The sequence below is a fragment of the Balaenoptera acutorostrata genome, chromosome 9, assembly GCF_949987535.1.
Source record: "Balaenoptera acutorostrata chromosome 9, mBalAcu1.1, whole genome shotgun sequence".
NCBI classification, from domain to species: Eukaryota; Metazoa; Chordata; class Mammalia; order Artiodactyla; family Balaenopteridae; genus Balaenoptera; species Balaenoptera acutorostrata.
In genome coordinates this window covers 8,541,648-8,564,793 of record NC_080072.1, presented here as the reverse complement: position 1 = coordinate 8,564,793, position 23,146 = coordinate 8,541,648, and the positions used below count along the sequence as shown (strand labels likewise).

At 50.6% G+C, this 23,146-nt stretch overlaps 1 protein-coding gene across 8 annotated transcripts in view; it reads left to right on the top strand.

The window, feature by feature from the left end:
* MARK2 (microtubule affinity regulating kinase 2) overlaps nucleotides 1-23,146 on the top strand; it is a 58,563-nt gene that overhangs the window by 17,482 nt on the left and 17,935 nt on the right. For 3 of the 8 annotated variants that reach the window (XM_007174345.2, XM_057552968.1, XM_057552969.1), the window contains exon 1: nucleotides 8,375-8,458. The exons of 1 other annotated variant lie outside the window; for it this stretch is intronic. In XM_007174345.2, coding sequence (XP_007174407.2) covers nucleotides 8,423-8,458 — 36 coding nt within the window. In that variant the 5' untranslated portion in view covers nucleotides 8,375-8,422. Of the gene's footprint in view, nucleotides 1-8,163; nucleotides 8,459-23,146 lie in introns of those variants that run through there. 4 more of the 8 variants (XM_007174346.2, XM_057552970.1, XM_057552972.1 and 1 more) reach the window with 3 other exon arrangements.

Here is a 23,146-nt window from a genome sequence, read left to right as displayed (position 1 = left end):
GAGCTACTTGCTTTTAGCCTTGACTGCCAAGGACACTGAGAGCACTGTAGCTGGTGGTGCCAGGCCTCTGTGTGTGTTTGGGACTTGCCAGTCCAATCCTGGGAGCTGAATTCTGTCCATCCTGCTGTGTCTCTTTATCCCATTGCTTGTGTAATATGCCACTACTTCCTGTTTGCATTTGTCAGTCTTTCTTTTGGTTCACTTCTCTCTCCTGAAGCTATGCATGTGGTCCTCCTAGACATCTGGAGTTGTTTCTTAGTGAGAGTGAACGAACCTCTGTGGAATTTCAGTTAACTTGAGTTTATGAGTTTTTGGTTTGATTTACTTGCTTGTCTACCCCTGGCAATATAGTGCCTTTTCTTTTATCCTGTTAGAGGTTTTGATTTTATTAGCAAAATTCTGAAATTTTGAGCTGATTTAAAGATGCCAGCATGGGGCATGGGTAAAGGGGGTGAGCTGCTGCCCTTGATTCAAGCATCACTTATCCACTTGCGCCCCTATTGCTGCCCTAGGAGAAAAAGAGGAGGAGTTGAACTTATATGATTGCATTTGTGTTCAAACCTGATTCACTTCTCTAAGATCACGGTTACATGCCATTTCTAAATTACTTTAGAATCCATCTTTTTGTTACAGTGGAAAAACCAAGGTCCATGTGAATTACTTTGAGAAGCACAGCCTGTTGGGTTTCTTATGAGTGGTTCTCCCCCTCCCCACTTCCCACCTCCAGCACATTTTTTTTTTAGTTTATTAATTAATTTATTTTTGGCTGCATTGGGTCTTCGTTGCTACGTGCAGGCTTTCTCTAGTTGCGGCGAGCGGGGGCTACTCTTCGTTGTGGTGCATGGGCTTCTCATTGCGGTGGCTTCTCTTGTTGCGGAGCACGGGCTCTAGGCACCTGGGCTTCAGTAGTTGTGGCACGTGGGCTCAGTAGTTGTGGCGCACGGGCTTAGTTGCTCTGTGGCATGTGGGATCTTCCCGGACCAGGGATCTAACCCGTGTGCCCTGCATTAGCAGGTGGATTCTTAACCGTTGCGCCACCAGGGAAGTCCCTCCAGCACATTTTTTTTTTTTTTTTTTTTTATTTATTTATTTATTTATTTATTTATTTTTGGCTGTGTTGGGTCCTCGGTTCGTGCGAGGGCTTTCTCCAGTTGCGGCAAGCGGGGACCGCTCTTCATCGCGGTGCGCGGGCCCCTCTCTATCGCGGCCCCTCCCGTCGCGGGGCACAGGCTCCAGACGCGCAGGCTCAGCAATTGTGGCTCACGGGCCCAGCCGCTCCGCGGCATGTGGGATCTTCCCAGACCAGGGCTCGAACCCGTGTCCCCTGCATTAGCAGGCAGATTCCCAACCACTGCGCCACCAGGGAAGCCCCCTCCAGCACATTTTTATCTCTTCAGAGGTGGCTGCTGTCACATACAGGTGTTCTTTAGTGATGCAGGCCACTGCTTCCTTGGAGAGTGCATGGCAGTGTTCTCTTGCTAATGAAAAGGCTGTCATAATGGGTTAGGTCCATAGGGGCTCTGCCCTTCTGTACTTGTATTCCTAGGGAGAAAAATCTCTATCTTAATTACCACATCATGCTGGCAGAGAGGTGTGGCTGCTAATTGATTAGATGACAGTCCTTTGCATTGGTGTGGAACTGTTGAGGTTGTTTTGTTTTTAAATGAAATAGATTTGAGCCAGGTAAGTTTATTTTGAAGAGATAAAGATTTCCCTTTATTAATGTCATGTCTTTTTTTTTTTTTTTTTTTTTTTTACAAACTGTCTTTTTTCTTTTTTTTTTTTTTTTTTTTTAAAAGGATTTTCTTACTTATTTATTTATTTATTTATTTATTTTTGGCTGTGTTGGGTCTTCGGTTCGTGCGAGGGCTTTCTCCAGTTGCGGCAAGCGGGGGCCACTCTTCATCGCGGTGCGGGGACCGCTCTTCATCGCGGTGCGCGGGCCTTTCTCTATCGCGGCCCCTCCCGTCGCGGGGCACAGGCTCCAGACGCGCAGGCTCAGCAATTGTGGCTCACGGGCCCAGCTGCTCCGCGGCATGTGGGATCTTCCCAGACCAGGGCTCGAACCCGTGTCCCCTGCATTAGCAGGCAGATTCTCAACCACTGCGCCACCAGGGAAGCCCTTTTTTCTTTTTTTTAAATTAATTTATTTATTTATTTTTGGCTGTGTTGGGTCTTCGTTGCTGCATGTAGGCTTTCTCTGGTTGCAGCGAGTGGGGGCTACTCTTCGTTGTGGTGCACGGGCTTCTCATTGCAGTGGCTTCTCTTGTTGCGGAGCATGGGCTCTAGGCGTGTGGGCTTCAGTAGCTGTGGCACACGGACTCAGTAGTTGTGGCTCATGGGCTCTAGAGCGAAGGCTCAGTAGTTGTGGCGCACGGGCTTAGTTGCTCCGCGGCATGTGGGATCTTCCCGGACCAGGGCTCGAACCTGTGTCCCCTGCATTGACAGGCAGATTCTCAACCACTGAGCCACCAGGGAAGTCCCAGACCTCATGTCTTCAGTGCCATTTCTGTGTCCTTATCTTCTAACTCAGTAGTAAGAAGCACTAAGTTGGCTTTTCTTGCCATTTTGTTGCCGGTGGCAAACAATGTCTTTTCCTCTCCTGCACCTTTGGTGTGCTTCCTTTCTGTTTGGTAGCACCAGATTCCTTTATTTGTTTTGGTTTTCATTCTCTCTGCCTGTCTTGGAGTGGTTGAACCCTATTCTGAAATATATTTTTAAGATAGTGTTTAAAAGCAAACACCCTGCCTTTCTTGAAACCACAGAAACTGCTTGTGAAACAGCCGATAGAGCAAGCTGCCAAATCCACACTGTTAAAACCAACCCCTAACTGACAAAATGTCAGACACTGATGTTAAACCTTCCTTATGATTAGGGTGTGAGGGTTTTTCTCATTAATAAATGTTTAGGTGCTGAACTCCCAGTTTCACATTTGGAATGCTTTACATTATAAAATTCTGCATAGTAAACCATTCCAAAAGAATCCTGTGCAGCTAATCTGCTATCTGCTGTAGGAAAGGTTTTCAACAAAACAATTCCCATTCCCCTTCACCTACTTATTTATTTTTTTTAATTTCAGGAAATGATTTTCTTTGGAGGTGATTTGGACCAAGTCTCACTAGCTTTACCATTTTTAAGATAGAACTATATATAAAATATATAAACAACAAGATCTACTGTATAGCACAGGGAACAATATAACTATAGTCAGTATTTTGTAATAACCTATAATAGAAAAGAATCTGAAAAAGAATACGTATATATGTGTGTGCAGACACACACACACATATATATATAACTGAATCACTTTGTTGTACACCTGCAATATTGTAAATCAACTAAACTTCAATTAAAAAAAAAAAATAGAACTAGCTTCAGAATTATTTTTCCCCCAACAGAGGAAGACTGGGGCCTTAATCTTTATCCTTAGGCCCTGAATTACCTTTTTTTTTTTTTTTAGGATGGCACAGAATCTTTTGTTTGTCTAGGGAATTTCTTTCCAAGTACTTTCAGGAATAAGTATTCGTTCCTTCTTGCAACCTTCCAGAAGAACTCTGACAGTGCTGGTAACCTGCTGAGTAAGGGTACAGTTTAAAAACTGGTACTAGTTATACATCAAGCTATATAGCACTGCTTGAATGGGAGACCAGGCTTGACAACCAATAATTGGGGAAAAAAAGGAAAAGTATATTAACGTGCCTCCATAGTCACAGCCAGCACTGAGATATGGGGCTCTGGATGCAGAGCTTTACGAAGCCCTTCCAGATTTTCCCCAAGAGCCACCCTCTTCTGTTCTAGTGCTAAGGGCCTTTTTTGACTTCATTTCCATGACCTTAGCCCTGAGCAACTTTTCTGACATTGTGCTTAAGCCCTTCCTGTATCATCTTTGCTTGTATATTGGGCCTGTCTCTGGTTTTTAGATGGGGATGAGACAAGGAAGGCTAAATGATTGATTCTTCAGTGAGTCTCCCCGGGTTGACTTCCTTTTATACCAGCATCTCACAGCTCTCATCATGGTCCACTCAGTGGGTGGGCATCCCCATTCATTGAAGTCTCAGGGTTTAATATTATTTCTTTATTTCTTTATTTATTTATTTATTTGGCTGCTCCGGGGTCATGGTTGTGGCATGTGGGATCTTTTAGTTGCGGCATGCGGGATCTAGTTTGCTGACCAGGGATCGAACCCGGCCCCCTGCATTGGGAGCACAGAGTCTTAACCACTGGGCCACCAGGGAAGTCCTAAGTCTCAGGGTTTAGATAGATCCTGCTAGAACTCATGGTCGTAGCTAGAAGCGAGACCTGGGATCTTCAAATCTCTCAGCGCATGATTCCTCTGAAAAATAACAAAAGCTATAGACGTCTAGTAAATTGGAGGGCATAGGCAGACTGTAACTTTAGTTAGCTCCTGGATTTGGTCCTACGTTGGATAGTGTGATTTGTGCTTATCTCTCCAATTAGGTAGTCAACTTTTTTGAAGGCTGGGCTGTATTTTATCCTTCTCTGTGTCCCTTCCTCCCCCAGAGTCTATTAGAGTGCTTTGCACATGATCATCTCTCAGTGAATTATTCGTGAAATAAAACAATAAGAAAAATTACGACATGGGTATTATTCTTCATTTACCACCACCCTTGGGGAAGTGTGTCCATATTGATTTGTGAATCAGACATTTGTCTATCCAATTTTTGGCCATGTAAGTCACAAGTCTTAATTGGTGTCTTAATAGGTTCAATAATGACTAAAAAGAACAACTTTTTCAGGATGAGAGGATAAGGGGGACGTTTTACCCTATTACTGGATTGTGTTAAGAACTCAGAGACGAAACCACAGCGGGGGAGTGCACTGCTGAGGAAACCCTGTCTGGCTTCCTGAAGTGGGGAACAGAGTGGAAAAGCCAGGCCCTCCTGGTTTTGCTGAATTCTGTTCTTGCCCCTGACACACAGCATCTCTGGCTGTGTTGTTGCTTTTGGTTAAATTGGCCTCATCTTTCCTGCTTCTGCAATGGGTGAACAGAGGTACACTGGGTGTTGGGAATTTTGTCCAGAGCTGGAGAGATCATGTGGTCTGTATCAGAAGGCTGGAGTTATTTATTATAGTGGGAGAGAAGCTAAGGAGCATGGCACAGAAAGAACTGATTTCACACCACCTCAGCACCTGGTGGTGGTGCGGACCCAGATTTCTCTTTGAGCATCTCGGGGGAGATCAGGTGCTTTTCTGAATTGACCAAGAGCTGTGAGGTGTCAAGGACCACATCTTCCAGGACCATTATGGGTAGGGCAAGAATGCGATGACCATTTTCTACTTTCCTCTTGATTCCTTGGTCTTTGTGACTCAGGGTGTGAGAGCTCCAACTGACTTTTGAAGCTCCTGTTTTTGAACCAGTGCAGAAGGCACCAGCTGTGTAGGGTGGTGGAAAAAGGACCTGTTGGACTGGTCTGCTTGGACCCGCCTCCCCCTTCCCCCACTCTGGGCAGTGAGGCTGAAACTGCTGCTTGCTGGGCTTTGCCAAGTTGGTTTCTCCTCATGGATCGGCTACCATGGCAGGCAGGCAGGCAGCTCCCCATCCAGGAGCCCTCCAAGGAGCCAGGCTGCTAGGGAGTCATGCTGCGGGGGCGGGGGGAGGGCAGGTGCTAGGCACCAGGTGTGCCACCTACCCTACCAGGGACTGTGCCTGCTCAGAGCTGCTCAGACTAAGGCTGCAGAGCCCTGGGGCCTGCTGGAAGTAGACTGTGTGTCACGGTACCTTTTCCTGCACCTTGTGGCCACATTCGTGGTGTGCAGAGAGGCTGGGAGTGGTGAGGAGCTTGTAAATTGTGGGTAAATGAAGTCTAGAGAGGGAGAGGATTCTTGCCTAGGGCACACTGAGTTCAGGGTTGTAATGTTTCTAAGTCCAGAGTTGTCACCTAGCTTAACTTTAATTTTCTCAGCCCTAGGTGGAAGAGATTTTCCAGTGTGCGAGCTTGGTGTCCAGGACATGTTAGGTGAGGTTTACTTATGGAGGCAGACTTCTGGCAGGTTGACTCGATGTAAGACAAGGTCAGGATGTGGTCTTCAGGACGTGCAGACCATGCTCACTTTCTGCTGTGGTGTCAGGGACAGGGCTGGAAGGCTTATGAGCACAGAGGCACTGAGAGCCCTCACATCCACCTAGGACAGACCCTCAGAGCTCATCTCCAGCCCCTCATTATACAAGTGGGGAAACACAGGTCCCAAGAGGGTGAATGACTGGCTCAGGATATGTAACTTGTTTGGGTGGAGCTGGATCTAGATTTGCTTTCTCTTGAGGACGTATCCCCCGTTGCTTCCACTTCAGAAGCAGTCCTCTTGCTTAGAAGACCTGTGTGGGGGCTGCCTGCAGCCCTCATGGCAGAGGGGAGGCTGGGGAAGGACAGGTAAAAGGGCAGTAGGCCCCAGCTCCACACACTGGCCATGAGCTCTGAAATCCTGCCAGAGTCTGCGTCCGTAGAGACACCAGAAGGCCCTCGAGAATGGATTAAAAGCAGTGGGCACCAGCAGTCTAGCCCTGGCCCAGGGTGAAGTAGTCACGTGGAGCAGCGATGTGCTAAGAGCTGTTGGGTAAAGAGTCACTCTGAAAAAAGCAGGAAGACCCTGACCTTCTCTCATGAATTAGGAAAGCATTGCTTGAAAGCCTGTTAGGTGCCAGGCACTGTGCCTGGGCACTGAGGACACAGAGTTGACTTAAGCCCTGGAAATTTCTCTTAGGTCGCTCCCGCTCTTGTGCAGTGGTGAGAAGAGTTGTGAAGGAGACAGGCCGTTCCGCAAGAGCGAAGCCCTAGTGCAAGAAGGCGGCTGTCTTTGGGACACCTGGAGTGACGTGTCAGGGACCCTGTGAAGTCAGAGAGGTGGAGCAGGGAAAACTTCCTGGAGGACGTGATGTCTGAGCTGAGGCTAACCAGGAAGAAGAATGGGAACGGAGGATGGAGGCAAAGCGTTCCAGGCGGTAGGAGGCCGTGGCAAAGGCCTGGAGGTCTGAGAGAACACTTGAAGACAGGTGGCAGGAGCCCAGAGTGAGACTCTAGGGAGGGACGAGGGCAAGGCTGGAGCTGCAGGCAGGGAAAGGGAGCTGCCAGCTGAAAGAAAAATCCAGAAACGATTTGGGTCTGCAAATCAGTTTTACAGTGTGTGTATATATATATGTATATAGACACTTACCCCATGTATGTGTACGTATACATATAAATCGTGTGTGTGTGTGTTTAAGGGGAGCTTTGACTATGAAGCCATCACTTCCTGTTCCCAGTGCTGGGCGTCCTGCTGAGGTGACTGTGGATGGCCCCCACATGTGGCAGAGTAAGAGGACTGGTTTTTCTACATGCAGGTGTGGGTGGAGGGTAGGCTGTCCGAGGTTTCCGTCCTGGCAGGTGGGACTGGTTTTAGCTTTGGAGCAGAGCTGGCTGAGGACACTGTGGGGCTTCTTCAGGCCCAGGGGCAGGACCAATTTCCCTCTTCTCATGGAGGAGTGACTCACAGGCCATTGCTGCCACCGGAGGTTCTGCAGGCTTTTCAGAGGCAGCCTGTGGCGGCTGATGGTAGCAGTTGGTGAGAAAGAAGTACTTGGTGGCCATTTCTCCTGCCACTCCTGACAGACATTTCTGTCGCTAAATAGCACCTCTCTGTGGCAGCCTTGGGCTCTGCTCTGGCAAAGGAGGAGCATTTCCTGTCCGTGAGAGGGGCCATCTGTGGCTTCTGCTCGACCCTGTACAACACGCCGGCGAGAGTCCCCCTTCCCTCCTGCCGCTGGCAATCAGGGGCACAGGTCCTTAAGTGGTGGGCCTTAACTTGCAGGGTCATAGAAATGACCATGCTCCAAACTGCAGGGTTCAGGGCACAGCCGGCAAAGCCAAAGCATGTGAAAACCGACCTGAGGTTAGAGTGTCGACTGTCTGCCTCCGAAAGGTGTAACGGGGACAGTGTCTCACCTGACTGTACGTGGCTGCTGCCTTGCAGACAGCTGGGCTGTCTGCTCTCCTGCCAGGGAGCAAGTTTTGTTCCCATGCTAGTCCGGCTTTTACTGTTTCCCCTCCTGCCTTTCCCCAGAGACCATAAACCTGCCTACCTCCTGTTATGTTCTAGTTCTGATAGGAGTACCATTCAGAGTTCTTGGCAGGAGACCAACTCACTTCTCTCCGGGTTGGTTTCCCCTCCTTTTCCCAGCATGTTGGATGTGCATGTTCCCCAGAGTTCTCCGTATGCAGCTGTAGCGCCCAGAGATTGGAGCTCTCCTGCAGTGGGAACCCAGCTGCTTCCCTCCTCGGTTTTAGGGGCAGGGCTTGAAAATAGAGAATCATAATCTCCCTTCCTCCTCCTTCTCCTGCCCCCCCTCCTCCCCCCACAATACACCAAGCAAACTGGAGTGACCGGCTCAGGGGCTCAGAGCGGGACTCAGCCCGCCTCACTGCTCTGCATGACAGCAGCGATCTGGAGGAAGATTAATGGACGCGTGAGTATGTGAACCCCGGAGCACGTTACCATCTCAGGCTGGTCCTCAGTGGCAGGTGTGGACTTATTCTGGTGTTAGGGAGACCAGGGCTCCTGAGGGGAGATGATGACCCAGCCAGGTGTGTGTCTGCCCGAGGCCACCCTCCTCTCTAACACGTGGGGAAATGGAAAGCGCTTCTAAATACCCCTGCTCTTCAGAAGAGCTTGGTGGGCGGTTCGGAGAGTTTGTTCTTGGAATCCTTCGCAGCACAATATCCCTTTCTTCCCTAAGCCAGGTTCTTTAGCTCCTAAGCTGGACTTAACTACCTTCACTTCTTGTAGGATGAGTGCATCTCCCTGGCTGGGGTGAGACTGTGGGTGGAAGGTTAGGAAGGGGTAGCTGCTCCTTTGCTAGAAAGGGGAGCTTGGAGAGGGAGCACAGGTTGCCAGCAGGTATTTCGCATCCGCCTCTGGCTGGCTAGAGAAGGGTGCCACCCTAGTTCCCATCTGCCGACCTCTCCAGACAGCCAAGGGAGCACCCAAATGGAAACATCCTCTTTCTGCCGAGACTTGAGTGCCTAAGGCAGAGACCAGATGGTAGCAGCCCAAGCCTGCTAAGAGGGGAAGATTGGTTATTTAGGGGCTGTGACAAATGGTTTTGCAGAAGAGCAGGGGAGAAAGGATCTAATTTAGCAAAGCCAGGGGCCAATTTCTACAGTAACCCTGTGGAGAGCCCAGACGGCCTGGAACCACAGGGCCACAGGCTCAGGTGCTGACTGCCTTCTCCCTTCCTTCCTGTGTCTGGTGGCTAGTGATGTCATTGTGAGGTTAACCCTCTGGTCAGAGAGGACGACCCTGACTCCCTGCTGCCTGAGCCCTTCTGCCCTGGAGCTGTACCTAAATGGCCTCCCAATTCTGATTTTGTATAGGACAAGAAATGGTCATAGGAAGTTTTGTTTTGATAGTTTGACTTCTGATTGGGCATTTAGCCATCTGAGAACTGAGTGCTTGCTTTCTTTTTTTAAAAAATAAATTTATTTATTTAATTATTTTTGGCTGCTTTGGGTCTTTGTTGCTGCGCGCAGGGTTTCTCTGGTTGCGGCAAGCGGGGGCTACTCATTGCGGTGGCTTCTCTTGTTGCGGAGCATGGGCTCTAGGTGTGTGGACTTCAGTAGTTGTGGCTCACGGGCTCTAGAGCGCAGGCTCAGTAGTTGTGGCACACAGGCTTAGTTGCTCCACGGCATGGGGGATCTTTCTGGACCAGAGTTCGAACCTGTGTCCCCCGCATTGGCAGGAAGATTTTTTTTTGTTTTTTTTTAAATGCACAGATCTTTTTTAAAAATTTATTTATTTTATTATTTATTTTAGTTTTGGCTGCGTTGGGTCTTCGTTGCTGCTTGGGGGGCTTTTCTCTAGTTGTGGAAAGCAGGGGCTACTCTTCGTTGCGGTGCGAGGGCTTCTCATTGAGGCAGCTTCTCTTGTTGCGGAGCACGGGCTCTAGGCATGCGGGCTTCAGTAGTTGTGGCACACGGGCTTCAGTAGTTGTGGCTCGCAGGCTCAGTAGTTGTGACTCGCGGGCTCTAGAGCGCAGGCTAAGTAGTTGTGGCGCATGGGCTTAGTTGCTCCGCGGCATGTGGGATCTTCCCGGACCAGGGCTCGAACCTGTGTCCTGCATTGGCAGGCAGATTCTTTTTTTTTTTTTTTTTTTTTAATTTTTTTTAAATTTTTATATTTCTGGCTGTGTTGGGTCTTCATTTCTGTGCAAGGGCTTTCTCCAGTTGCGACAAGTGGGGGCCACTCTTCATCACGGTGCGCGGGCCTCTCACTATCAGGGCCTCTCTTGCTGCGGAGCACAGGCTCCAGATGCGCAGGCTCAGTAATTGTGGCTCACGGGCCCAGTTGCTCCACGGCATGTGGGATCCTCCCAGACCAGGGCTCGAACCCGTGTCTCCTGCATTGGCAGGCGGATTCTCAACCACTGTGCCACCAGGGAAGCCCTGGCAGGCAGATTCTTAACCACTGCACCACCAGGGAAGCCCCTGAGTGCTTTCTTTATGCAAAAATACCCTGGAAACACCCCTCTTTCTTAAGCCCTATGCCACATATATTTCTTGGTGAGACAGAGAGCCTTTGCTTGGGTATTATTTTAATTTGGGACTCTTAATGGGGCCCTATGTTGCTCATCCTTCTAATCTCCCGGACCCCCCCCCCCCCCAAAAAAAAACCAAACCTTTTATACGAAGAACTTTGGAAAAATGGAGCAGTGCCTCAAGGTCACTGGATCATAAGTGGTATTTGGCATAGTTAGCTGGTTTGGTGTTTGGTGAGAGATTTCTGCTTTATATTTGAGCAAAAGATCTCTTGGCAGGAGGCCTCTGTGTGGTGTTCCCAGTGCTTGCCCTGTGTACAGGGTTTGCCCCCTTCCCTCCCCTGACAGGTTGTTTTAATCTTCTTGCCCATAAACAAGTGCAGCAGAACATGTCGGGCCAGCTCACATGACCTTGGTCATCTCTTAATGGGGTAGCCAACATCAGCTTTATTTTTTTAATTATTTTTTTAAATTAATTAATTAATTTATTTTTGGCTGCGCTGGGGCTTCGTTGCTGCTCACAGGCTTTCTCTAGTTGCGGCGAGTGGGGACTACTCTTCGTTGCGGTGCGCGGGCTTCTTATTGTGGTGTCTTCTCTTGTTGCAGAGCACAGGCTCTGGGCGCGCGGGCTTCAGTAGTTGTGGCTCGCGGGCTCTAGAGCGCAGGCTCAGTAGTTGTGACGCACGGGCTTAGTTGCTCCGCAGCATGTGGGATCTTCCTGGACCAGGGCTCAAACCCGTGTCCCCTGCATTGGCAGGCGGATTCTTAACCGCTGCGCCACCAGGGAAGCCCCAGCATCAGTTTTAGATACCACAGTCACTTGATGTGTTAGAGCTGTCAGGGTAAAAATGTGGAGATGCCAGGAGGAAGCCTGGGTCTGTCAAGAAAGGGAAACAGGAGTGTTTGTGATTCCTTAGTGAGGACCACGTAGGAAAAGTCAGCTCTTGTGGGACAGGAGTGAGAAAAGGACAGCTAGACAGTTTCATTCCTTCTTACCTTTATCATCCCTGAATTCCTACTTCTGGTATCTCATTTATCTTTCTCCTGTATCTCAAATCCTGTCTGCCGGGGCCCATGACATGCAGCTGTTTCAGGAAACTGCCCCTGAGACAGATGCATGCCAGCTTATGGGATACAAAACCCAACACCGAAAATCCCATCTTCCCAAACAGTGATCTTGTTATGTTGTGTGAAGGACAGCTGGTGGTGGGAGCCTGGCTGCCACGAAGCCTGCTGAGTCTCCAAGCCAGAGACGTTCAGGAGCTGGGAGTGCAGCTAAGTTTTCACCACCACACTCACCCCCACTACCCTGGCTCTGAGTTTCCCTCCTCGCACTACGGAAGAGGCAGTGCTCTTCAGTACATAACAATCAGGGACTCTAGCCACACTGTGTGAGTGTGTGTGTGTTTCTTAAATACCGGTCACATTTCCCGTTGTGACTATTAATTTTCAAAGTTTCCAGTTCCATATACCTAGAAAATCTTGGCAAGATTATTGACATTGTGTGTCTCAGGAGCTGTGGTGTGTACTCTGGATTTTCCTAGGGTTGGATGTGTGTGTTTAAAGTGCTTTTTATCAGGGACAAGTAGAGTGGCCTTTTATGGAAGGGATAAAACAGTTGAGCTGCTGGAGCCCTTTCTCACTCTGCCAGAAACCCACGTCCAAGTCTGAGCTGTGCAAATAGGTGACCAGAACTTGGTTTCGACTCTAGCGCTTTCCTAGGCCGGTTTGAAAGATCCATCTCTTTTTGGAGAATAGAGAATTTGTGGTAAGCAGTGGGTAAAGAAGTTAAAGCCAAAAGCCGTATCTGGGCTTCCCTGGTGGTGCAGTGGTTAAGAACCCGCCTGCCAATGCAGGGGACACGGGTTTGAGCCCTGGTCTGGGAAGATCCCACATGCCGCAGAGCAGGTAAGCCGGTGCGCCACAACTACTGAAGCCCACGCGCCCAGAGCCTGTGCTCCACAACAAGAGAAGCCACCACAGTGAGAAGCCCGTGCACCGCAAGGAAGAGTAGCCCCCACTTGCCGCAACTAGAGAAAGCCCGTGCGCAGCAACAGACCCAATGCAACCAAAAATAAATAATAATTAATTTTTTAAAAATCATATTTTAAAAAAACATAAAAACTTATTCAAAAGCCATATCTTTTTCTGGCAACCTACTGAATAAGTTGGGAAAGCGTATGGAATTATAGTAATAATAGCTAGCATGTCATGAGCATTTAATATATGCCAGGCATTGTTCTAAGTGTTTTGGATGGTGTTGAATAATTTCTGACTTTACCCCTTTGTTTTCTCTTGATAGAAACCCCTTTATGACTATGGGGTCTTTGTCCTTGTACTCGGTGTTTGCATGGACTAGATAGAACAACAGGATGGGTAGCAGTGGCCTCCTGCTACCCAGCCAGATTCTTCTGACCGGAGGTATCCTGGGTGGGGTTTTTTCTCTCAATCTTCCGGTCTTTATTTAAGCCACCATGCCTGTTGGCAATTAGAGCTGCCCTTCAGGATTTGTTGGGGAGGATCTGTATTCCTTTTGCAGCCATCCTTTCTTCCTTGCCCTCTCTGAGTGAATTCGGAGGTGGAGAGCTAGAAACTTGGCTGCTTGCCTCCTTCAAAACAACCAGCATTCTCTTGTCTGCAGTCTGTGTAGTAAATAGTGCATCTAACAATGCCCCAAAGTGGCCCCCTTCCTCCCCAGCACCACCGGTCAGTTGGTGGATCTAGTTCCTGAGGGCTTCCACCAGCACGTGAGTTAATCTGTACCAAAGGGCCCTGCTCCCGTGTTCAAATCACAGACGTTAGAAAGCTCATAACCTCCAGCAATGAAGTCTGAACCCACATCTCCCCGTTGCCTTAGCCAGGGCTAAACTGGCCTTTTCTGGACCACTCCTTTCTCTTAGAAACCAGTACAGTCAGACTCTCTTCCTCAGACTCTGTCTCTGAGAAGATGAATTAACTATAAAAGTGTTTCTTTAAGAAGGCACTGGGGCTTCCCTGGTGGCGCAGTGGTTGGGAGTCCGCCTGCCGGTGCAGGGGGCGCGGGTTCGAGCCCTGGTCTGGGAGGATCCCACATGCCACGGAGCAAATGGGCCCGTGAGCCACAATTACTGAGCCTGCGCATCTGGAGCCTGTGCTCCGCAACAAGAGAGGCCGCGATGGTGAGAGGCCCGCGCACCGCGATGAAGAGTGGCCCCCGCTTGCCGCAGCTAGGGAGAGCCCTCGCACAGAAACGAAGACCCAACACAGCCATAAATAAATAAATAAATAAATATTAAAAAAAAAAAAAAAAAAAAAAAAAAAAAAGAAGGCACTTATAATGGAAAATAGCTGTCATCTCATTTACCATGTTCTCTGCTCCTAGGTCATGCACACAAACAGCTAGGGCACCCTGGAGGAGAACTGTCATTGCTACCAGAAAATGAACAGTGTTTGGCTTCAGGGGCAACCTAGGCCTAAAGTCAGAAGCTGCCATGTACTCAGTCCCAGTGAGAAACTTGTGCTTTCCAATCTTCTCCACCCAGCTTCTGACAAATGAGCCCTCCTCCGTTTATCCGACAAGCTAGCCAAGGCACCTGCCCAGGTCATGGCCACTTAGTAACAGGATTCAGCAGTCTCTGCCCTTGGCCCAGGGTTGAGACTGCAGTGGTAGCGGCGGGCCCAGTGAGGTAGAAAGGAGGTACCCAGCAGGGAAGACAGTTCTAAAGAGTGTTTCCCCTGATATGTCAGGGGACTGTCCCAGGCTCCCTTCTCTCTCTCTGGAAGTTCTACTGGGTCTTCCTTTAATTAACCCTCTCTCCTGTAAGGCAGTATCCATTCAGAATTCCTTTCCTCCAGCCTTATTCTTCATCTCCACCTAGGTTCATATCTCCTTAGACCCTCCCTCCTACCCAGCCACCCCCAGATGCTCAAGTCCTTTTATGTCAAGCCCTCACCCAGAGTTTGAAGGTTAAGAAACCCCAGTTTCTACGGCCCACGCTCCTTGGAGAGCAAAGATACGTTCCTAGGTCCCATGTTGGAACACTGATTCATTTTCCTATTCTGAACTCTGGTTTAAGTGTTAAGTATGGTTAATACACTACTTCAGATACAGTGGTGGGCCCTGATGGGGTGGGCTGGCCTGAGAACGCAGCCATCATTTGTAACATGTTTCTATGGAAAAATAGTTCCTTCTCAGAACAGAACTTTTGGTAAGTTGAGGATTTCTTTTTTTTTTTTTTTTTTTTAGTCTTTTGCCTGTTTTTTTTTTTTTTTAAAGATTATTTATTTATTTATTTATTTATTTTTGGCTGCATTGGGTCTTAGTTGCGGCTCACGGGATCTTTGTTGAGGCATGCTGGATCTTTTGTTGCAGAGTGCGGGCTCTTCCTTGCTGTGCACAGGCTTCTCTCTAGCTGTGGTGCATGGGCTCCAGGGCGCCTGGGCTCTATAGTTGTGGTGCGCAGGTTCCAGAGCGTGTGGGCTCTGTAGTTTGCAGCACGCAGGCTCTCTAGTTGAGGCGTGCGAGCTCAGTAGTTGTGGTGTGTGCGGGCTTAGTTGCCCCATGGCATGTGGGATCTTAGTTCCCTGACCAGGGATCGAACCTGTGTCCCCTGCATTGTAAGGTAGATTCTTTACCATTGGACCACCAGGGAAGTCCCAAGTTGGGGGTTTCTTGACTAATATGCTGCAGCAGATTTGCATGTGCCTTGTGGGAGCATTCTCATTACTTTGTAGTCATAGCACCAGCTATCACAAAAGTAAGTTGTCTTTCTAGATGCCAAATGCCAAAGATAAACACACACACACCACTTCCTACCCAAAAAGTTTGCTAGAGAGCTATGTGCAGCTCCTGTGATTGTTCTGGGAACAGGTGAGACTGAATTCTCAATTTTGACTGATTCGACCCATTGTCAGGTAGCACCGGAAACGGGCGTCCCTCATTCCACAGCTCGTGTGTCCTCACCTGCTTGGGTTTTTAGTGATCTGTTGTAGGAGGAAGATAACACCTCTCCCTGTTCCTGAGCAGGAACAACTCAATGGGGGTTTGCTCATGGAAAGAGCAGCCAGTTGGAGTTTTAGTGGTCACGTAAGTGGAAGAGCCACACTGCAGCCCGGCCAGGTGGAGACAGGTTCTGAGAGTGGTGGTGCCGGCCGTAGGTGGTTTCTGTTACTTCTTGTCCTGCTTGAGCTCTGATCTCTGACCATGGTGACTTCTGGGGCAGCAAACTTTGTCCCAATCTTTTTTCTGCTATTTCCTCCTCCTCCTTCAATTCCCTCTTTGAAACTGGAGGAGTAGGAAGGTAGTAGTTTTTCCACTTCCAGAGGAAGATGCAGTGGAAAGAGGCACATGTCTTATTCAGCACCTTCCAGTGTAGAGCTGGAACCAGATAAGACCCGGAAGGCCTGTTTTCCGGCCTCAGCATAAAAACATTTTAAGGAAACTGCATTGGAAGGGGCAGAGACAAAGGGTTAAATCTGCACCCAGGTAGAAAGGCTGTTGCATAAATGCTGAGAGAGGGGGGTTTTTTTTGTTGTTGTTTTTTTTTAAGATCTCGTGCTTCTTTTTTATTTTGTGTTGGCAAAAACCCCAGGAGAAGATGGGAGATTCTGGGAGGAGGTGATTATGCTGGGTGAGTCACCTGAGCTCCCCAGCTGCCGTTTTTAGTCCTTCTGCTTTTCTGTAACAGGAGGCAGTTTGGGGAGGGTGGTGTCCAGGTGGGAACGCTGCTTGTGCAGTGGACAGAAGGCAGGTGTATATGGGTGAATTTTTTTGGCTCTCTAGGGTTGACAGGGCCTTGCAATCAGTACATTGGTTCAAAGAGGAAATATTAAAGCAGCTCTCAGTGTGGCAAACAGTAAGTAAATGTCTCCTAAAGTCACTGTCACTTCCCTAAATCAGTAGGTCTTAGAATGGCTCAAGCTGCATTGCATTGTCACAGCAAGACACAGTGGTTTTGGTAGCACGGCAGTGGAGGGATTGAATGTGGAGAGGCAGAGAGAACTGTGTGAAGTGGGAGGGCCTGGTGGTTGTTGGGCAGCAGGAAGTTCGAGGAGAGGGATCCCCCTCTGTGATGAAAGGAGGGCTTAGGCTTGATTGAGGGGAGCCAGGGATGGGGGGGGTGCTGCTGGTCCTCAGCTGTGCCTGTATTCTGAGCCTGCCTCCAGTTCTCCTCGGTGACCACCTTTGCCTCAAGCTTTGTGACAGATGAGAGTGCCAAGGGGCTTGTCACCACCTGAGAGAAAGCTTGTTAGTAGAACTGACGCTCCATGGATGTCATCCATTTTGGGGAGAGGGGGGTCTCATGACCCACCGCCCACTTGGATGTTGTGTGCAGAGTACACTGATACGGGTTATTGGCGTGTATCCCAGAGACCGTCACGAAGATGCCCCAACATGTTTTCTTATTTATTCATTCGTTCACATTTATTCGCTCATTACCTTACTGAATACTTCCGCTCTGTGTTATAGACATTGTTGTGAGCCATGAATCAGACAGACCGGGGGCCTTCCCCTTATGGTGTAGTCTAGTGGGAAGGACAGACAGTAACCAACCAACTTCAAAGGGCAGTAAATGCCCTGAAAGAGGGGAAAGGGGTCTTCTGGCCAGAGGTTTTGATCTTCCTTCCTCTGCCCTTGCTTATCTCCTTGGGGGAGGAGGGGAGCAACTTTAGGGATCAAAAAGTTGTACCACTTTTATTCGGTGTACATTCCGTAAGCATTATAACGTGGAGCGCTGTTAGGCACTAAGGGCATACAACGGTGACCTCTGACTTCTCAGAGCTCAAAGAGGGGGTGAAGGCATAGAGGCACAAAGTCAGAAGAGCTGAATGGATACAGATAGGGTGCTGTGAGAGTCAGAGAAGGGAGGGATCACTCTCAGCTAAGAAGGTGTCTGGATAACTATTTGAACAAAGGGATTTGGGATAAACAAGGGATAAGAGGGTTTGCTTACCTGGATCACTTAAAAGAAGGTATTATATGAGATCTGGAGCCTTTTAGTGTGTGTGGATCTGTGTAGCTCTTCACACCACCGTTCCAGTCCATTCCCTACGCAGCAGCCAGAGTGGTGGAGCTGGGGTCCCACCGCAGATCTGTCTGACTCCAGAGTGACACCCTTCACTACCACACCACATACAGCCAGACAATGAATGTGCTAAAAACAAACTACTGGGCAAAGAAAAGGAAGTTGGAGGGAGGCCCGGGCACCTCAGCTTCACTGGTTAGTCTCCCATCAGCTCCCCACAGTCCTCTGTAAAGCGAGCCAGACCTTTCTGCTGCAGGCTGCCTTCTGCCTCCCCCAGAGCCCTGGGCTGCTGGCAGGCAGGCTCTCCTGTGATATGGAGGAACTTGTTGGTCTCCATGGTTACGGTAACCCACTGGTAGGGAGGAGCCGAATGGAGTGCGAGGCTGGCAATGTGAGCTTCCCCCAGCCCTTGGCACCATGTGGTACTGGTATGTCGGCCGTTTCTTGGACCTTTTCTGAGAGGAAGGAGTTAAGGAAATGATGAGGAAGGGAAGAGTGGGCACACCTTCCTCCTGCTCTGGGCCGCTCAGAGGGCAGAGGCGTGGCTGCCTTCTCATTCACCCACTTCTCTTGGCAGGAGTGGTGTTAGGAAGGAGGGTCCTTTTTGTCTGACAGCCCAGCCATGGTAGAAATTTGACTTTCCTCATTCTAGAAGGAATACCAGCTTTGCTACACTGGTACTTGTAGTCAAGTTCTTAGAGATTATAGCTCTTCTCAGGGCTCAGAGAACCCCTGTAGATGGGAAACAAAGGTCCCTACCTGGAAGTGGAGATCATAGAAAACATGGTCGAGACCTTACTGCGCACCAGCGACCGTGGTCAACGCTGGCGTGGATTTTCTCATTTCATCTTCGCACTAATCCTGTGAAGTGGGAACAGCTAGTGTCCTCATGTCCCAGGTGAGAAAACTGAGACCTAGAGGTGCCAAGTGATCTTGCTGGTGGTGTTCGGTGAGCTGGTAAGGAGCGAAGGCAGGGCCCCCACCGCCTCCGGCTGCCTCCAGAGCTCTGCTGTGCTATCCTGCCTGCCTAACAAGTAAGCAGAGATACCGTCGTGAGTCTCGTTTATGGTTCCCCTCCTCTCAGTCTCTAGAAGGCAGGAACCAGATCCCTCCGTACTTTGCAACAGGCTCCAGAGGTGGGCGCTCAAAGAAGGTTTGCTGAACGGGCAACAGTAATTGGGGACTGAGATAGAGACCAGGCCCCAGTGAGCAGATTCTCAGGGATAAAGTGGTGTGGAAGCTTCTGAAGCCGTGGTTGCTCAGTAGACTCCACCATTTTTGAAGAGGAGCCCAGCATTTCAAGTGGCTCAGAAGACAGGAGGTTTGAGGGGTGCTCCTTGCACCGCAGCTTCCATGCATGAAGGGGCTGTAGGTGGCTCAGCTCGGATCTCGCTCCAGGTCAGTTCTCGCCTGCCGGACTTCCCGGGCAGGCGCAGGCTCTGCCGTGGCTGCTTTGAGGCGCGTGGGCGCCCTGCAAGGCCCACGCTGCAGTGCTGGTCTCCCAGCCTTGGGCCGAGACTCGCAGCTTAGAGAGCTGGAGGGCAGCGAGCCACCTTGCTTTCGGCTTTGCTTCAGTCACATGCTCTGCTGGCCTCCTTTGTCAGGGAGGCACCTACCCTGGTTGGAAAAAGGGAGCAGCCCTTTGGCAGTTTTACACAAGCCCACCTCCGCTCTGCGACGGAGTATTAAGGGATGGTGGGGGTTCCCCAGGTGGAGACATCACAGTTCATTCTGGGGCTGGGGGTGTACATCCAGACTCTCCACTGGTCAGTGCTTACCAAGCTTTACCAGAGCTCTCCTACCCAGAATGCTCCACTGGTGTATTGACTCCTGGCAGTTGAGAGTGACAGTTGCTCAGGATCAAAGGGTGCAAAGAAGGCTCCTGGATGCAATGAAGGAGGAAGGGTTAAAGAACTAGCGATTTGCCATGTGACGTTTCAGCTCAGTCCCATCCTGTCTCTCCCCAGCCTCTCTGAGGTCACTGCTTGGTACTTCCTCAGTTTACAAAGCCGCGTACTGCCTCCCACAAATAAGATTGAGGAAACAATCCTTCTGTCACATTGCAAAATCCTGGAGACTGGGAAATGAAGCCATTTGATCCCGCTCTGGCATCTGAGTGGAGGGGCAAGCCTGAGCCTAGGGTCCAGAATAAAGCCTGACCTCTTCCACTGAGATGAGGGCACACTTTGGGAAGGAGTGAGAGCAGGGGGTGCTGTGGGACCACCTGGGTAGGCCTTTAAAACAGCCCCTGCCCCCCACTGGCCTTAACCCGGACGCTGGCCTTCCTGCTGTCCCAGGCACCTTTCCGGAATCTTCACATCTTTCCCCTCTTCCTAGTCTGTGGAGGAAGAGCGAGGACTCATTCTTCTTTTGGGAGAAATAAGAGCAGATTAGGCTTCAGAAGCATCGAAGAGGAGCTGGTGAAGGGGACCGTGGGGAACAGCAGAGTGCTGGAGTGGGCGCGAAAGCCCTGGGCTCCAGGCCCAGCTCTGCACGGGGAGGCTGACCTTGGGCAAGTCTCTTAACTTCTGTGCTTAAGTTTCTCATCTGTAAAATGAAGATGCTCCCTACCCTGTAGGTTTATGGTGTGGAGAACATGGGAAGTACGTGCCAGCAGATGGTAGTACCAGAAATGCCGAATCTGTTGACCAGGGTTCGTACATAAGGTGAACACTGAGTAGCATGGTCTCCCAGGTGTCTGTGCTCAGGTGCTGTGAGGTCACTGGGAGGCTTTGCCCTTCCCTAGAGGGGTTTATGGCCTCCCAGCATGAGATCTTTAAAGAGCTGCCTAGTGGGAAAGACCCTAGCCTCGAGTAGTGGAATGAATGTGAAGTTGATCTGGCAGCCAGAAGAAAGGCCGAGACCAGAACACAAACGGGGAGGGCTCCAGTTTGCCACAAGGACAGCAGATGCCTAGACAGCAGGGGCTTGGCTGGAGGCAGATGTGAGGAGTGGCTGCGCCTGCTGCCCCCAGGCCCTCAAGAGAGATGGAGACTTGGAGGTGGGTGGGAACCTGGAGATAGACTCCCAGAATCAGGGCTGGAAGGGATGCAGGGAAGCATTTGGTTTATTCCCAGCCTTTGGGCAAAATTTAGGATTAAGCATCTCATTCTCTATCAGTGACAGAGGTTCTTAGTCTAGAACCCATGGACCTAAGGGGCTTCACAGGGTTCCTGAATCTCCTGATATTATGTCCAGAATACTATCTGTATAAGTGGAATGTGCATTTTTCTAAGGTTAAACACTGCTTTTTGTGAAGTAGGAGGTCCATGTGCCACTGTTGGATGGCTGGTTTCTGCTCCCGCCCACCCCATGGGTGGTTTGCTGGCGCTCTCTGGGTCAGCATGTCTGATTCACACGTACTCCTCCCGCAGATTTGAGCCCCTACCCAGGTCCCACCTGCTGCAGGAGAGATAATGGCTTTATGACAACCTGGGCTGGAGTAAGTCTCCTCCTCACCCTCTCCCAGCTGTTACCCAGCAAAGCACCTTGGGGAGGGTGGGGCAGCCCACTTCCGGAGAGGGGGAGGGGAAGGGAGAAGGAAGTTGATCTAAACCCGCCTCTTTCTCTCTCTGTCTCCCTTCCTTCCCGTTAGCCCCCTGCCCCTTTCCTCCCACCTTGCTCCTGGGTAGTGTCCGAGGACTGCATGCATTTTCTGGCTACCAGACCCTGGCCCACAAGAAGCCGCAGGGCTTTGTCCCCGTTGCTCTCCTTGCCAAGCCTGGGCTCTCTCTGCTAGTGGTGGTTTCGGTTGCGACACAGTCCAGGTTCCCAGGCAGGAGCCGCTTGGCCTGGCTGCTTCGCTCCTTTTCACTGAAGAGGTGGTGGAAGGTGTCGCCTGCTTCAGCTGAGTAAGGGAGGCTGACGGAGCCAGGAGCCCCCGCCCTGGGCCTGGCTCTTCCCGGCCTCTGTACTTTGCCCTCACTGCCTGACAGGTTCTGCCGTGGCCTCTGCTGGATGGAAGTCGCTGGTAGTCCTTGTCCCTTTCTCCAGCCGGGTATGTTTCCCCCCTTTTTTTTTTGCTGTGGAATTGCCCCCTCCTCTTTCATCCCTCTCACCCCAAACACAGGACCTTTGAAGAGTTGCTAAATGGAGCCAGGCAGCAACTAGCACAGGGAAGTGCTCCTCCTGGGAAGAGGCACTGGCTGAGAAGGGAAGAGGGGGCGAATACCCAGAGGAGACTCTCCCCTTAGGTCGAGTGAGCAGGCCCCGCCAGAGTGAAGGGAACGGGCTGGCGACAGGCAGAGGCCCAGGGAGGGCGCATGAGTGCTGCCGTGAGGGGAGACGGATCTGGGGCGGCCGCCCGGGGCCGGTGCCCAAGGGACACTTTTCCTCCATTCCACGGTGCCCAGGCTCGCTCTGCCTCTGGCCAGGGCGTGCCTGCCTCTCCCCCTTCCCAGCTTGGCCCCCTCCCGGCCCCAGGGAAGTCTCAGGACACTCGAGGCCAAACCTGAGTGCAGAGCCCCAAAGCGTGAGCTTTTCTAGGGGAGAACTGTTGGTCAGGGCCTCCAGCATTAGGGAAGGGGCGCTGCCTACCTGAGTCAGCGCCGGGCCTCTCGGGGTGGAGGCTGTCTTCCGGGCGAACGTGGCAACACGCCTAGGCCGAGTTCCGAGATCCAGGTTGAAGGGCCCATTGGATATAAGACTTTTTTTTTTTTCATCCTCATGTCCTGCCTTCTCTCCTCTCGACTGAGGACCTCAAAGCTGTTTAGGCCCTAATTCTGAATCAGGCCTGCTTAGTAACCTGCGTGTTCTGCCATTTGGTTCCAAATGCTGCCTCACAGGGTGACCCCTTGTTCTTTCTGAAAGCTGCCTGAGAGCCGTGGTGTCTGCTTTCAACAGACTGGCCTCAGACCTTTGGGGCCTGCCTATGGTGTGATGTCAGCCAGAGCTTTGAGGATGTCTGGTGTTCCATGTCTTACTGTGTGCAAGGAGGATGGAGGTGGGGGGCAGAGCATGGCTCTAGCTAGATCCTGCTTAGTTGGCCCAGAAGGGCAGCTAGTCCTCAGCCCCCCACCCTGTTGGTGAGACCTGGGTCCAGGTTACATGGGCCTAGTCGAGAACCAGGGATGGGACTCTCTCTCCATGATAGCCACCCACACCCCTACCTCCTCTTCAGCCTTCAAAGAAGCCGCCTCTCATGGGGCCTTGGTCCAAGGAACATTTCCGACTAGAGACTTTCTCCTTTCTCTGCTTCCTCACCCTGTCCCGCATCCCTGCTGTGGGAAATATCTCACAACATAGAAGGGGCAGAAGGGGGTAAGAGAAGGACTGTGTCCTTTGAGTCCTGAGAGTTGGGTAGTTCGGTCCTGCAAGGGGAGTGTGTGACTTTTAGAGCAGGGGATCCAAGAGCACGCACCAGTGTCCTCTGCTTCTCTGGGTCCCGGGCAAGCAGAACCTTCTCTTTGACTGTCCTGGATACCTAGCTTGGAATCAGCCCTTCACAGCTGCCCTGTCGAGTCCCCTCCTGTGAAGGCTAAAGGGGCTGGTGTAGGCCAGGCGGCTGATGCTCAGCCGGGACCTCTCCCCAGCCGGGAGGGCCCATACATAGCATCTCTTGGCCTCCAGCTAGGCTGCAGCTGGCTTAGGAGGGCTTGACTTAGATGCAGAAGTCTTG